The following is a 15,342-nucleotide window of genomic DNA, read 5'->3' as shown; positions in this document are numbered from 1 at the left end:
TGACATGCAAGCAGAGAAGGCTGACAGGAGGGAGTTTGTATCTCTGCTGAAGACCATGCTATTGATCAATGCGGAGGACAGGACTGTTCCCTCCAGCGTCCTCAATCACCCCTTCCTCACTATGACTCATATGCTGGACTACCCACACAGTAACCAGTAAGGCTGCTACAACTCGACACTGACACAAAATGTGTTGCACGCTCATGTTTGTTTTCTGTCAGGTTTTTCTTTCCTGTATTAACTAGCAATGTACAAAGGGATAGCATAAAGGCATCACCGTTCACTGTCGTTTGAATTTTCCTCCTTATTCTCTCCAGTGTGCAGTCATCTTTCCGCATCATGGACATGTGCCACAGTCGGCCCACCAATGCAGTTTTTGACGCTCTGAATCAGAATACCATTCATTTTTCAAGACCCCCTGTTGCCCCCACTGCCTCCTCTGGCCTCCCTCTAGGCTACAGCAACATACCAGTCCACACTCAGGTGTGTGTGTGTGTGTGTGTGTGTGTGTGTGTGTGTGTGTGTGTGTGTGTGTGTGTGTGTGTGTGTGTGTGTGTGTGTGTGTGTGTGTGTGTGTGTGTGTGTGTGTGTGTGTGTGTGTGTGTGTGTGTGTGTGTGTGTGTGTGTGTGTGTGTGTGTGTGTGTGTGTGTGTGTGTGTGTGTCCTCCTGTATTGTATTTTCTTTACTGCATCAGTATTTGTTTTATGTCAGTGTTACAAAAATCTTGATTTACAAACGCCACAGTCAGTTCTTTTTAGAATACTACAGCAGCAATACCATTTAGCTTCTAAAATCATGTCATCTCTCATTCAGCATGAAAGTGGGATGCATCATGTAATTCAGCATGACAGTGACTAGATTATTTTAGCCACTTGCACATTGTCTCTTGGTGACATCCTGTTTTTGTCAGGGCAGAGAACATGAATAAAAGCCTATAAATAGGTCCAATATTTTATCATGTTTCTGTACTGATGACTTAATATTGCCCTCTTCAGGGGAAATGTGCTTTAACACATCTCATAAAATTGGTCTGCGTGTTTTGTCACATATGACATTGTTAATTGTTGTCTTCTCTGCCACTTGTACTCTTTTCTAATGCAGCCTATAAACCAGTCGGCTCCCTCAGTGTTGCATCCTGGGATAGCTCTAACAACTGGGAATGGTCAGTTTGGGTGCACTGACTCTTTCCCACCTGCCCTTCTTCTTTGTCCTCCCACCATGCAAGGTATGCAGACTGCACACTACTTACAATGATTATATAACCCTTTTTTATTTTTTTTGAAGACATTACTTAATGTTTTCCAACATAAAGGTCTGAACTGTAAATGGCATTAATTCACCAGGACGCTATTACATTTAGCGACAGCCTTTTTGAGCTGCATTAATGACAGATGGTTTGTTTTATGCTTCTTTTGTTTACATTTTTATTTTATTTTTTAAAGGTAACCTTAACCAGCCAGCAGGGTATTCTGTTCCCATGGTAACTCAGGCCCCTCCTATACAGTCCTTACCAGTGAGACCTGGTGTAATTGCTCAGGTAAGACACAGACCCAAACATGGATTCTAAGTAGGTGTGTAGCTTGTGTATCCTAGTCAACCTCTGACCCCCATCAAGCCTAGCTTTGGGTAGTTATTACAGATCACAGCTATGGGGATCAACAGATGTTTAGTATAGGTGTATAATATCCCTGATTTTCCTTTTCTGTCCCTGTAGCAGGCCTGGTCTAGCTGTGGGCAGCAGCTTCTCATCCCAGCAGCCTGGCAGCAGATGACTCCTGTGGGTCCTCCTCCCTCTCACCCTCCTCCACCTCCCCCGTCCTCCCTTACCAACGACACCACAGCCGGCCCACAGAGAATCAGCGACTGGGGGTGAGTCACCTACTCTGAGTCACCCAAACTTAAAGTGTGGGAAATTCCCAGTTTTAAAACTTTCACTTGTCAATTTGTTTTGTGTTGCATTCAGTGTGTATGCATGCACTAACGTAAACGGGTTGTAACATGATTTCTTAAATGTAATGTAAACCATAAAAGCCTTGACTCCTGCCAAAGAAGCACACTTTTGAATATGCTTAATCAGGATTCTAACAGGGTTTTGACAATGACAGCACATCTCATATTAAGCTGTGGTTGTAATATTATTTCAGCGTACTTGCTATGAATTGTTAGACATGTTTGCTTTCATCAGAGCACAGCATGTAATCTATTCCTGTCGCTTATTTTTAGCCAAAGTAAAAGTATGCATTATATTTCTCTTGCACCTCCTTTAGTATTTTTTTTTGATACCTTTTAATAGGAGATTGTGTCCCCACAGCAGCCACTACACTTCAGTGATGCAACAGCCTCTCCTGACGAATCAGATGTCAGCCCTCTCTGCCCATCAGCCTATCAACATTGGCATAGCTCATGTTGTGTGGCCCCAGCCGGCCAATAAAAGGAACAGACACAGTCACAACAGGTGAGATTCTGCTCCTTTTGTCAAGTTAGGCTGCTTTGATATTTTATTGATATCTAATATATCAACTGTTCTGTTAAAAGGAACCTGTCCCACCCCAGGAACATCCTTATATCAGTATGTCGGACCCCCAAGATGGCCAATGTTGTAGGACAGACAGTGGAACTAAGAGAGCAGCCACAGAGGGACTTGCCACTGGTGGGAACCAGGCAACCGGCAGTTCAAAATGCGGATGCAGAGGAGGAAGTGAGCTGCTTCAAAGAGGTGGTGCCAAATGGTAACAGCCAGCTGGACCTGTCCAGTCGACAACAGCGAGATGTGGCGGTTCTGATGGGGGACACACCAAGCCCTGCTCCCAGTGTGATCAGCATCCGCAGTGACCTGACTGACGGAGAGGACGAAGACCCTCAAAGATGCCGTTTGAGCGAGTGAGTAACATCACAGACGATGTAAAAGGGATTACCGAAATCAACCTGTTCAACATTGATCTTGATTTACCTTTTCAACTCGTGATCCAAACATTTCCAATGACGTTCCAGAGCGTTAAAGTCCAAATGTTGAAATGTATTGAAAAAATATAAAAATGATTCTACTTCAATCAATATGTGTTGGCGTTTAGCCTTTCAAAAATGTTTTGTGTGGTACAGAATTCGGTACAGCCCCCCCTGACCACCATTAATTTCAGTAGCTGCCGCTGTAACACAGTGTTAGTTTAAAGAAAAATCTGGAATATAAATCTAAAACTTCAGTGATCCGTGAGGGAGTTGATTGAGGGAGTTGATTGTACTTTCATGAGCCTCAAAGAATGCAATCATAATTTTGATCTCCTTAGGTGTAAAGAGGAGTGTGTGTGTGAGGCATGCAGAAACACCAGCGTGTCTATGGAGAGGGTCTGTTCCCTCAGCAGCCCCGAAAGCAGCCTCAGCACCAGTTCTTTTGCCTCCAACTCACTTCAGTCCAGCCCCTCAGTCTCACCGTGCAAGAGACCCAACAGGTAGTTGTTTGTAGAAAATGTGTTCTTATGTCCAAATAAAAAAATGTTTTACAAAGAGAAATACACTCGTAAGTTCCTGTCATGTGAATGTTATTTCTCCTCTGTATTCAGCATGTCCGAGGATGACGGCCACGAGAGTGGCTGTGACACAGTGGAAGGCTCACCCGCGTCCGACACATTGACTTCCCCGCGTGGCAACAGTCCCTACCGTTACCTCGACAATAAAAACCACAACAACCACCAAACTTTGGCTGCCATGGTCGCACCACTGCCTTCCCCTGCAGTGCAGGGCAGGAGTCCCCGCGGCGTCAGGACAATGGTGGTTCCACCAATGAGAGTGCAGAACAACAACAGTCAAGGGAGAGAGGAGCGCGTTCAGAGAACAGGTCAGTGGTAAACTGTTCCTTTCAAACAGGAGACAATATTTCTGTTTGTATGTTTTATTAAGTACTGTGTGAATTACAAACTAAGAGAAATGCTCTCATGCAAATGTTGTCTGTGTACTAACACCATGAAAGTTATTTTTTAAACAAATGTGTTAATCTTCCCACCCGTCATGTCGTCTGTCACCTATGCTTTGGTGGTGCTTGCCTGCAGGTCATATGGAAGCAGTAGGGGAATACCGCCCCCTATTGGGTCATAGAGGCTTTAACAGGTGATCATAAGACACCAACAGAGAACTGGCAACGTTTTACTAACACCTCAAAAATGCATCCATAGCAGGCAATATTATAACATAACATTGCCTGAGAGTCTCTTTTTACAGCTTTCCCTCCATCAAAGTAGTAGTTTTATTCAAAGACGGTTTCCAAGGAATAAGAAGCAACATCTTTGTACCCATGCAGAGCTGCTGTGTTTGTTCCTTACCTATTACACATGCACAGTTAGACAGTGTCTTTTAAATATGTGTACATGTATGATCATGTGTCAACATCTCGTGTAAGTCCCAGTAAACCAGATATCCCAAGGCAAAGCATGTTTTGTTCATTTGGGTGCTGTGCAGAAAAGGGTAAAATAATGGACGCTCTCTTCATCTGAGCAGTCCGCTTTGCTAAAGGTGCATTTAGAGCGTTGAGTGAAATCATTTTGGTTGCTTTCCACTTAATCCCTATCAAAGTAACTCGGAAACCTTTAAAACAACTACATCTTAAGTATCTCAAAGAAATCCCTCCTTATGTGACAACAGCTATGTTGAGCCTGCATCAGTGATCCACAAATGTAAACAGTAGAAGAAGAGGGGGAGTACAGGAACATATTTTCTGAACATTCCTCAGGAGTGGAGGGAAAGGTGGATGCATTTTATTTGGTGTTGCGTCAGAGCCATTACTCTGCTGGTTCTTGCCATGCAGCAAATGTTGCCCTAAGGCACTGATCTGAGATCAGTTTCACCTTTTTGTTTTCCCAAAATGGGATTATTATTATTATAATTTATTTTTTTTATTTAATAAATAAATGGTGGAGTGTATTTGAAACTGATACAGGTCAGAGTCTAAGGAGCAACTTTGCTCTTCAGGTCCCATTTCTGAGTGCCAACAATGTCTGTTCCTTTCTCTTTCCCCACCTTTTTATGGATTTTATTGTCTAGAATTATGATGCTGTCTTTAATGGGAAGATTCCCAACTGTTAAAAAGTGAAAGACATGTTTGATGATTCTTTAATAGCAGCATAAATTACAGTCACACTGTGGCCATAAAAATGTAAAGTTGTCATTCCTCTACATCACTAATTTGAGCATTTAATCTGAATCTAATTTTCTCATGTTCACTAGTGTCACTGCCCTGCTATAATATAAAACCTCCATCACACCCACTGTAATCCAGGAGTGGCATGCCTTGGCAGTATCGAGTGGTACTTGACTTTGCCAGCAGGTTGTTTATCTAGAGCAGTGTTACTCATTGCGGCTCGCCAAGCTTTAATTGGTGGCTCGCGTGGCAGTGGGCTAAATAAAGGGGTGATAGATATGATTATGGAGTCAATACAGATATTTCATCCATCCATCGTCTACCGCTTATCCGGGGTCGGGTCGCGGGGGCAGCAGCTCTAGTAAGGAACCCCAATCTTCCCTTCTCCGGGCCACATCCTCCAGCTCCGACTCGGGGGATCCCGAAGCGTTCCCAGGCCAGTGAGGAGATATAATCTCTCCACCGAGTCCTGGGTCTTCCCCGGGGTCTCCTCCCAGCTGGACGTGCCTGGAACACCTCCCTAGGGAGGCGCCCAGGTGGCATCCTTACTAGATGCCCGAACCACCTCAACTGGCTCCTTTCAACGTAAAGGAGCAGCGGCTCTACTCCGAGTCTCTCACGGATGGCTGAGCTTCTCACCCTATCTCTAAGGGAGACGCCAGCCATCCGTCTGAGAAAACCCATTTCGGCCGCTTGTACCCGTGACAGATATTTCATAAAAACAAGCAGGGATATTACATACAACCCATTAAAACCAAATAATACAAACAATTGAGGATAATAATTGATAAAAGATGCAAATATAGACTAGAAACAAGATATTTAAATTTGCTCGGCACTAAACTGACTCACTGCAGAGTTGCCAGTTTTGGCGGTCTATCAGCACTACAATGGTGAATGTGCTCTTGGACGGGTAGATACGTGGTGCGCTAGTATATAAATAAATGAACTTAAGGTCATTACAAATATGTCAACATAAGCATGCTTATGAATATGGACATTTGCTAAAAAAATAATTAATATCGCTAAATTGGAGCATTTAAATTGGAGGATACTGGCACTTCATACCTGCGTTAGCTTGGCTCCGGTCGACTTGTTTCACCATTACCATCATGATTTCTTATTAAATAGTTGCACACCAGGTGGACAGAAACAAAGCGTGACAAACGAGGAACATTAAGATTTGTCTTTGGAGCATCAAACCACCACGGAATCGAGCGGAAGATGCTGGAGATGTGGTTTGTGGACAGACAACAGCTGCTCCCGTTAAAAAAGAAAGGTACGAGCCAGTACAAGACGAGCAAAGGAAAATACAGGACAAGTGGACAGAGGAGTTTGTATTTGTCCTCCACGAGTCGGACCCTTTGTGCTTAACAAAGGCTCGTACACAGATGTATATGTAAAGTTTAAATATTGACTTTAGAATTTCTTTTAGTTTCCATCAGTGAAGTTTAGGCATTGTTTGGTCCATGGCAGACGTTGGGAATTAGAAACTACTAAGCCTGAGCTTTTCCAGTTATCCTATGACTACTTAAAATAAACAGACCGTTCTTCACTTGGCTTATATTTGTAATGCTTCTTCTGCTGTGTATCATACAGATTAGCTTGATATACTGGTCTTCACATATTGCTGTCCCTTAAGGTTTCCCTTCTTTTGCTTTTGAATGCAAATTTGGTTTGTGAAAATCTTTTAATTTTGCATAGCACAGCTCCCTCAGAAATGTTCAATTTAGCTGTAGATTTGTGCTGCGGATTGTCCTGCGTCAGCACTCGGAGAACAATTTGGCGTCTTTGCTAAATTCTAATCATTTTCTTCCCCCAAAATTAATATTTGCGTTTCTCCTGTATCTAGAAATATTTTTGTGTGTGTGGAACGGAAGCCCCGCCCTTCGCAAAAACGGAGCGGAGGAGAGAATGTGAATGTGCAAAGCAACGCAGTAGACTCTGAAACGTGCACATAAATTAGATAGATAACAAAGTGTTCAATGTGAAAAGTGAGCTATGAATATAAAACACCTTGAATTTCAGGGGAGGCGTGGGCCAGGGTTTGAAATTCAAGGTGTTTCTTTTAGGGGAAACACTGATTCGTAAATGTAGACTGCGGGCAGCTTGATCAGTTATTTTAAGGTATGCAATCTTTATTCCCCAGTAACAGGAGACATTTTCTAGTAGTAATCGTGTCAAATCCTTGGTGCTGACAAACATTTTCACATGCAAAACCTGTACTTCAGTTCTAACTGGGACTGTATGTCTCGACAGAACACCATTTATATTCTCTATATTAAACAAAAGTTTCTGAATCTTTTCTCTCTGCTATGCATGCTTGTTTGATGTTTGAAGTCTTTGTAGTTTTTGGTCTTCTTTTGTCTTGCAGACCATGTGGAATAAACGTGCCGTCTATTTTTACAGTATATACGCATGTCCTTGCCTGACTCACTTCTGTCTTCTCTCTGTTCCATTCTCAGAGTCCTGGTCCCGGTCCAAAGGGCGCTGCAGCCTTGTAGGACAACAGAGCACTCCCTCCTCCTTCACCCTCCTCCCATCTCCCCTCCTGTCCCGGCAGCAAAAAGTGACAGGGCACCAGCAGCACCCTCTGGGCTTTGGACAGGTTGGTTCAGTTCTTTTTCTTTGTCTTTATACTGTATGGGGGATTATGTAGGAGCTGAACACTTAAGTCTATTTATTGGGGTTGTGTGTGCTTAGAGAACACATTTTAACAATGCAGCGGTACATTTGGGTAATTTCTATAGCTGGTTTGATACAATAAATTCTGTTCTCCTGTCAAGGACTTGATTCAAATGCTAAGAGTCGTGTGTTTTGACTTGTGTAACTGGTCTTTTCTGCTTGGATAAAAAATGTAATCTTTTTTCAAACACCAGGCAGAGACTGTAAAGGAATAGTTCAACATCTTGGGATGTTCGCTTGTTGGCTTTTCCTGCCGAGAGTAAGATGAGAAGATTGATCCCACTCTAAATATGCAGCTAGAGCTTGTAGTTGCTGAACAATGTGTTGTTTTTACACTTTGGTGTAAACTATTGGATTTCTTTACCTCTTGGATGGAGCCAGCCTAGCCGTTTCCTGTCTGTGTGCTAAGCTTACCCCCTGCTGGCTCCAGCTTCAAACTGAACAGATAGAACTGAGAGGGGCATCAATCTTCTCACTTAATTCTCAGCCAGAATGCGAATAAGCATTTCCCAAAACGTTGCTTATCATTATGCTTGTGTCTTTCTCAGGTGCAGCCGTACGGTTCAAACCACAGCAACAACGAGTGGAACGGCAACTATGGGCCGCTGCGACCGCACGCCTACATCCCCCCTACTGTCCACACACACACCTTCACACACCTGCAGCACAGCAGCCCCACGCACACTTCGGCCGTCCCGCACACACATACCCAAGGCCTGCCCACACACACCCTGCTGTCCTACCCTCCCAGTGCCACCCTCACCGCAGCTCACCACCCCCACGCCATCCTGCCCTCACGCCCTCCTCCTCCCCCCCTCCTCCAGCACAGTTACGGGCTTTCCCACCCCCAAGGAGGCGCTATAGTTCACCAGGTGACCCTTGGCATCAGCGCCCACCCCCACCACCCTGGACACCCCGCTCCCCACCCACACAGGCTCCTCCCCTCCCCGACCATCCACCCGCATCACCAGCCCGGCTATGCCCACCACCCCCACCAGTTCAAGCCTCCGTTCCTCCCTCCTCACCCTTACATGGCCTCCCCGGCAGCCTACACAGGCTTCCCTCTGAGCCCCACCAAGCTCAGCCACCACCCCCAGTTCTCTTATATCTGAGGAGCAGGACGGGGCCGCAGCAGTACCTTCTGGTGAGGAAGGGCAACGGGAAATGGACTGGGGCTGCGACCTGGGCAGGAAGAGCAGGCAGAAGAGCACAAAATGGACACTTGTAATGAGGAAGCGGAAGATATGGTTACCAAGAGGAGGATGGATAACAATGTATCATCGGGGATTAAGAAAGAAAAATAAAAGTAACGAGGCTGAAGATAACGTTTTCTGCTGTTTCGGGGACAAAAATTCACAGCCTCTGTAATCTGGAGGCTCACGTCAACAGTCAATGATCGTCTTTGATTGTCAGAGCAACTTCAGCTCTGAAGGACTTCCTGCTAAATCATGTCGGCCGACAGAGGAAACGATGTTTGATTGAAACAGCAAAGCTTTACAAGAGAGCGTCACCAGAGTGTGTGAATTCACAAAGTATGATGATAAGGAAATTTTTATTGAGAATGTGTCCTTTGCACATTACCTCATGTTGTTTGTTTTTTGAGTAGTGTTCAGAGAATATGATCTAATTTTAGGCGGGAAAGCATTTGTTGTTGTTGTTGTTGTTGCTGTCAGGGTGCTCAGCCTCCCCTGCCCTTTATCTTTGTTGCCTTGTAGCATGTGCTAGCCGCTCAGATCTGTTTGTTAAGCCATCCCAGTCTGTATTAACCAGGATTGAACGCTCCTGTCTTTGTTCGAGGCAGACTTTACTGCTGCCATCGCCTAGTGCCTTAAAACCAGAGTCTATGACGTTCTTCAGGAGCTTATAGATTGTACATTTAAATGGGCTTGCAGCACTTAACCTTCAGACTCTGAATATGATGGGCTTATTGGATAAATAACGCTTGTGGTTATGTTTTAATATTGGCAAATGTTGGACTTCAGTTTGCTTTCTAACTCAGAGTATGGATTGACTTTAGATAGAGGCTGCACATTTAGGGCTTTGACTGAATGAGCTTTTTATGTACATAAAGAGTGATTTGATATTTTGATAATCAGTTTCTATTCACTATAGTACTTAATTCATAACAGTATTGTCACTGTTTACTGTAACTGCAATACAATCTAGATAGCCTCTGGGTTGCTGTGTTTTTATTATTTTGCGTTTAGGCTAGACTTGCATTAATGCATTTTATGTTTTAGTTTTTGGGAGTGGCGTAGACTAAAAACGATTGTTTTATGTTTTTACTTTTAAATGCTTCTTAGTGTTTGAAATAACCTATCAATTTACAGTATCATTGCTGGCCTATTGAGTGTTAGAGGTGTATCGGTAATTGTTTCAAATATTTGTGTGAAACAAACCGTTTTGTCCATGTATTGAAGCCTGTTGTCAGTTTTTAATACATTCCTTCAGGGTGGGATGCATAGCCTTGATTTCTTTTAAATTGTTTTGGTTTTATGTTTTTGATTTCCTGTGTGTAGTAGAGCTGCGTCTTTACCTGTCATATCAGCTGGCATTTTACTCCAATCAGCACCAAAGACTGTTCATTAATCATTTCTGAAGCATGGTCAATACTATTTCTCCTTTCACCTCCAGCATACTGTTGCAGTTATCAAATTATATTATGAGATCTCTATTTTAAAAATGAGGTTGAGGTTTTATTTTTCTGAGCTATGTTTGGCAAATTGTATTTGGAATGTATAGATAATAAGCTGCTATGTACTGATTATCTGCCACTTCGTAGCTGTGAATTTAGAGGAATAATCTCATTCTAGCCTCTTTTGTATTGTAGTTCTGATGACTAGATACAATAGAAGTGGGTTTCTTCTTATATAGTATATTGAATGCTATTCCTATATACTAGTGCCTCTGTATATTGGCTTTGTTGTTTTGAAGTGATTGTAAACTGCTGTATTGGAAGTTATGAGTTTTTATTTTATTATTCTGTTGCTTTTTGATGTGTGAGAGTGTGTGTGTGTGTGTGTGTGTGTGTGTGTGTGTATTTGTATTTGTGTGTGCGCATTTAGCATCAGTATTTCAAACGTAGGCTGGGTTCACTGTTGGATTCTGTAACCGGTGTGTCGTTGATGTATTATCGTTTTACTCGTTTTTTCCGATGACATGGCTTTTGTTTCTGTTTTTGGACTGTATTTGCAACTCTTCGTACTGTACAACTAGTGCCTTTCCTTAAACAAGTGACCGACAGGGGGGACGTCTTGCATTGATATCAAAGCAGTCAGAAATCTTTAGACTACCGGTAGTTCCTTCTGACGGGATCAGCTCCTGTTTTCACATCACAAAACCCCAAAGTTGTTTGTTTGTTGGACTAAGCTGAGGTCTGGAAACAATCTCTTTTTTTTACAGAATCCTAAGAAAGTAGAAGTCAGGGAATGTTTTATTGCGCTCACCAAGAACACCATGCAGTACTCAAAAACATAGGGCCTGAATATACACAAATGCAAAGCTTTATTCTCACATTGTGAATGTATTTGTGAAACTCTGCTTTTGGTTTGCATATGAGTTATTTGTTGCTTTTCTGATGGCTACACAGTGTTTTCTCTCTTGTATCATGTGTTTTAGTCAGGGGTTCTTTCAAAATGCTTTATCCATCATTCATACTCAAAGTTTAGGTCCAAAGTTGTCCCATCATCATCTACGGCAGCGTATTTCTGCCACCATAACAAAACACATTTGCTCAGTCTCTTGCTATAAAAAGAAACTTCTCTGATTTCTACAAGACCATGATACTTTGGGTTTTACAAACTAACGTTTGGTGATAAAGCGATATAACAAATTGTTTAGGGCGGTGGAAACTGACTCGTAGTAATAAAGAGAAGTTGTCATAAAGAGAAAAGATCTTGTGAATGGCAAGAAACTGAGCAAATACTTATTTTTTGTCTACTCTTAATGTATTACTTTGTAATGGTTTTGCTATGTTGCTTAAGCAATGGGTATATTTAGTGCTACTGTGTTGACGACGCTTAGACAAACGAGAGGGTGCACTGTTCAGCGTGCAGTACAGCCTGGAATTATCATCCATAGGTGTGCTTCATGGCACAGTAATGTGTACTTTATGTTCTGTTTTATTAACCCTGTGGTGTGCAGCCTCGCATTGATTCCCATATGGCTCTATTGTTTGTCAGCTCAGCACCTGTGATGAGATGAACACATGTCCCACCACTTTGGTTGATTACTTATGATAGATAATCCCGCCAGCATGCAGCCTTGACAGTTGCATCATCAAAGTCACCAGAGGGTCACACAGAGCCCAGCAGCCTTAAGTCACAAAGCAGGCCTTAGGACTGTTGAAATACTAAAACATTAGGGGATCTTTTTTTTTGATACGGCAATAAGCAAGAATACGTCTTTGTTTATCAATATTACAGAGCTTTGGTTGTAGTCTGCTTTCAGAAATTAAAGCCCCTGATTTTATTGGGCTCGCATGAAAATTCTACAAACTTTAAAAACATGGGTCTGAACATCTCATCTGCGTACTGGGCTGAGAAATATATTGTGCGAAAATTGACTCCTAAGAAATGTTTTAGGTAGATTTTGTACCGCGACTATCTAATTATCGGGTTGACAGTTATTGTATTTAGACGCATATGTAGACATAATTTGCTAAATTGAAACTGTTACTGTTCTAAAAATGTGTAGATCTGTGTGGCTTTATGATTTATTTTGATTTTATTTTATTCTTAAATGCTACACTAGTTTGACATGTAGCAACTGCACTGTGCAATATACAACAATATGAGGACTGGGAAAATGATTATTGTTTGGATGTAATAATGTGTGTCTTACCAGTTTGCGGTCGTTTTCTTTCCCCTCTAGTTCTCAGTGAGTTTCAATGTGACCAAGCCTTATGTACCTTGTCACAAAAAGCGGGTTCCTTCTTGGTGACTCTTTATTAGTGAGTGTCAAATTATTAATTGATGGTGTACTATGTCAAGATTCACTTTGAATTAAAAAAAAATGATATTTTGCTTCAGTCACTGTCTTTATTGATATACACGTCATGTTCGGGTATAACCGTTTGATTCACTGCCATTCAGCAGTTGTGGCCGAGGGCTCAAACTATCTGGGTAATATTAAAACATTAGCTAATTGCCTAAATGAGGCCACCACATCCTGCAATGAAGGTAATTGTCTAAAACTCAGTAATACATTACTCAAAAGAATTAAAGGAACATACTTATTAATGTCATAGAATAGCATAGGGCTACCATAAGTTTTTTTTTTTTTTGTTTGCACTGTTGTGTGATTAGGGTATTATTTTAGCTACAGAAGAGCTCATGATTGAAAGGTCTGAAGACATGTCATGTCCATATATCAGAGTGGCTATGTGGGATAGTCAGTCCAACTTTTAGACTCAGGAGCATTTCATCAACTCTTTTATTTACTCTTATCTGCGCAAGATGTGAGAATACATTTTTCTATTTAAAATAGACTAACCTCACATAATGGAAACATGACCAGGAGTAAATGGATTGAGTTTTTGCTGCATTGTATTATTTGCGGCATCCTTAATGTAATCAGGGTAGTCTCCACCTGCAGCATGTGCTATAACATGTGAACCAGTGGTGGGCCGTCAGGGCCAGCAAGGCCTTCTCTGCTGGCCTAAACATCAGAATATAAATTTAATTTTTATATATATTTTCCACAAATATGCATTAAATTATTCCCCATAGTCTATTCTCTTCATTTCATAGCTTTCCTCTTGGTTGCGCTGCTTCCAGCCTCAGATCGAGATTTGGAGGGCTGGCCTTTATGTTAGAGCTTTTATCCAATCATATTTCAGCCATCATGTGTTGCCAGGGTCCAAGAGATCTGCCCTGAGGCCTTCAGAATCAACAGTGCGGGCGCCTGTAGCTTAAAGTGAACGGAGACAAAACTGTGGCGTTAACCAATCAGATTTCGAGTTGGAGACACCAGGGCCAGCTAGCAGGCGTATGATAATGTCAGCACGTGCACGTCTTTTGATTGGATACGCACTATTGAGAGGCAGAGCTATGCAGAGCTAGCAAACTGAACTTGAACGAGCTAATTTAGATTACTACAAGCTGTTTTTGTTCAACCCACAATGGCTGAAGGAGGAGAAGAGGTCGATTTGGTCGCAGATATAATTACAACGGCATTTTCAAGACGAACTTTTCAAGAAAAGCTAGACATCGTGAGAAGAGAACGGCCAACCCCGACGCTAGCGAGCCTATCACAGGGTTTGTCCGCCACTTTCAAATCACTAACTACGAGCGGTACCCCTGGCTCACAGCCTCCGAGAGGCACTGCACATTGTACTGCTGGGAATGCCAGCTATTTACAACTGATCGATTTGGTGTTTGGAGCCACATAGGGTTTGCAAACTTGAGTTGTCTAACCAAGGCAGCAACGAGACACCAAAGCATGGCTGGGCACTTACAAGCAACGGTGCTTTTGAAAAGCTTTTGAAAAGCTCAACGAACAAGTGCGCAGGGAAATGGAGCTTCACAACGAAAGGGTGAACAAAATCAGGGGATTTATTAATTATAAATGCTTCGGAAATATTATATTTTAATATTAATATTTATACTGCGTTTCTGTCTAAATGTATAGTTTCTAGAGCCATGGCGTCATAATGATGGTATTAAGAGGTGGAATAATTCAGGTAGGACTGTGTAGGACATCACTGAAGGCCTAGGTGGGATATGCACGCCTGCCACTGATGTGAACATGTGTGTGGCAGTAACGTGAGGTGAGGTTCATGGCTGGGGAGGTTATTGGCCACCAGTCGGAGAAATAAACTAAAGTAAACGGTGCGTGACTCTGATGTTAGCTAGCAGTAGCTTGTTGGTGCTACAGTGCACGTGACTCTGATGTTAGCTAGCAGTAGCTTGTTGGTGCTACAGTGCACGTGACTCTGATGTTAGCTAGCAGTAGCTTGTTGGCGTTACCGTCTCTGGTAGAAGAACAGCAGCAACACGAACCTGTGGGCTCACGTGCCCCCTCTTCAGTGCGGCAGAGTACACATGCAGTACACATGCATTACATACATTAACTGGACTATGGAAAGCCAGGACTCATAATAAAAGTGTCTAAACATTATATTGGCGACATACAGAGCGATAGCAACAGGCACGCGCCAAATGACTGCGCTCAACCTAGTTTGCGAGGGATTGCGCAATCCGAGGTGAGGCTCAGTTCGTCGCTGCCGCAGCTCACATCTCTCCTGTATCTAACAGAATACGCCAATTCAGCGATTGTGACTATACAAATGATCAGAAATATTGGAATCATACAGAAAATGCATTTATAGCACAGACCAGTGGACAATTTTAATTGTATTATTTATTTATTTTACTTGATGCGAGCTCTGCCTCCCCTGACTGCACTTCCCTGAACTAAACCAACGGCATACAAGAGACTGTAACTTTAGTCTGAAAAATGTCCAGAAATGTCAGAAAAATATTAGTCATATGTCTAAAACATTTCCCCAAAATATTAGGAAAATATA

The 15,342-nt window shown here is 42.5% G+C and overlaps 1 protein-coding gene across 1 annotated transcript in view; it reads left to right on the top strand.

Moving 5' to 3' along the window:
• hipk3a (homeodomain interacting protein kinase 3a) overlaps positions 1-12,843 on the top strand; it is a 17,297-nt gene extending 4,454 nt beyond the window's left edge. Inside the window, exons 4-14 of the mRNA XM_029434131.1 lie at positions 1-156; positions 318-483; positions 1,103-1,226; positions 1,444-1,538; positions 1,716-1,870; positions 2,313-2,456; positions 2,537-2,881; positions 3,286-3,447; positions 3,559-3,833; positions 7,595-7,737; positions 8,363-12,843. The exon at positions 1-156 is cut by the window's left edge and continues 29 nt beyond it. Of these exons, the coding sequence (XP_029289991.1) occupies positions 1-156; positions 318-483; positions 1,103-1,226; positions 1,444-1,538; positions 1,716-1,870; positions 2,313-2,456; positions 2,537-2,881; positions 3,286-3,447; positions 3,559-3,833; positions 7,595-7,737; positions 8,363-8,926 (2,329 nt within the window). The 3' untranslated portion in view covers positions 8,927-12,843. The remainder of the gene's footprint in view (positions 157-317; positions 484-1,102; positions 1,227-1,443; positions 1,539-1,715; positions 1,871-2,312; positions 2,457-2,536; positions 2,882-3,285; positions 3,448-3,558; positions 3,834-7,594; positions 7,738-8,362) is intronic.
• The last annotated feature ends 2,499 nt before the right edge of the window (positions 12,844-15,342 follow it).

The sequence above is a fragment of the Cottoperca gobio genome, chromosome 6 (genome assembly GCF_900634415.1).
Source record: "Cottoperca gobio chromosome 6, fCotGob3.1, whole genome shotgun sequence".
Classification (NCBI taxonomy): Eukaryota; Metazoa; Chordata; class Actinopteri; order Perciformes; family Bovichtidae; genus Cottoperca; species Cottoperca gobio.
The sequence above is the reverse complement of the archived record's forward strand: the minus strand, read 5'-3'. Positions and strand labels throughout refer to the sequence as shown.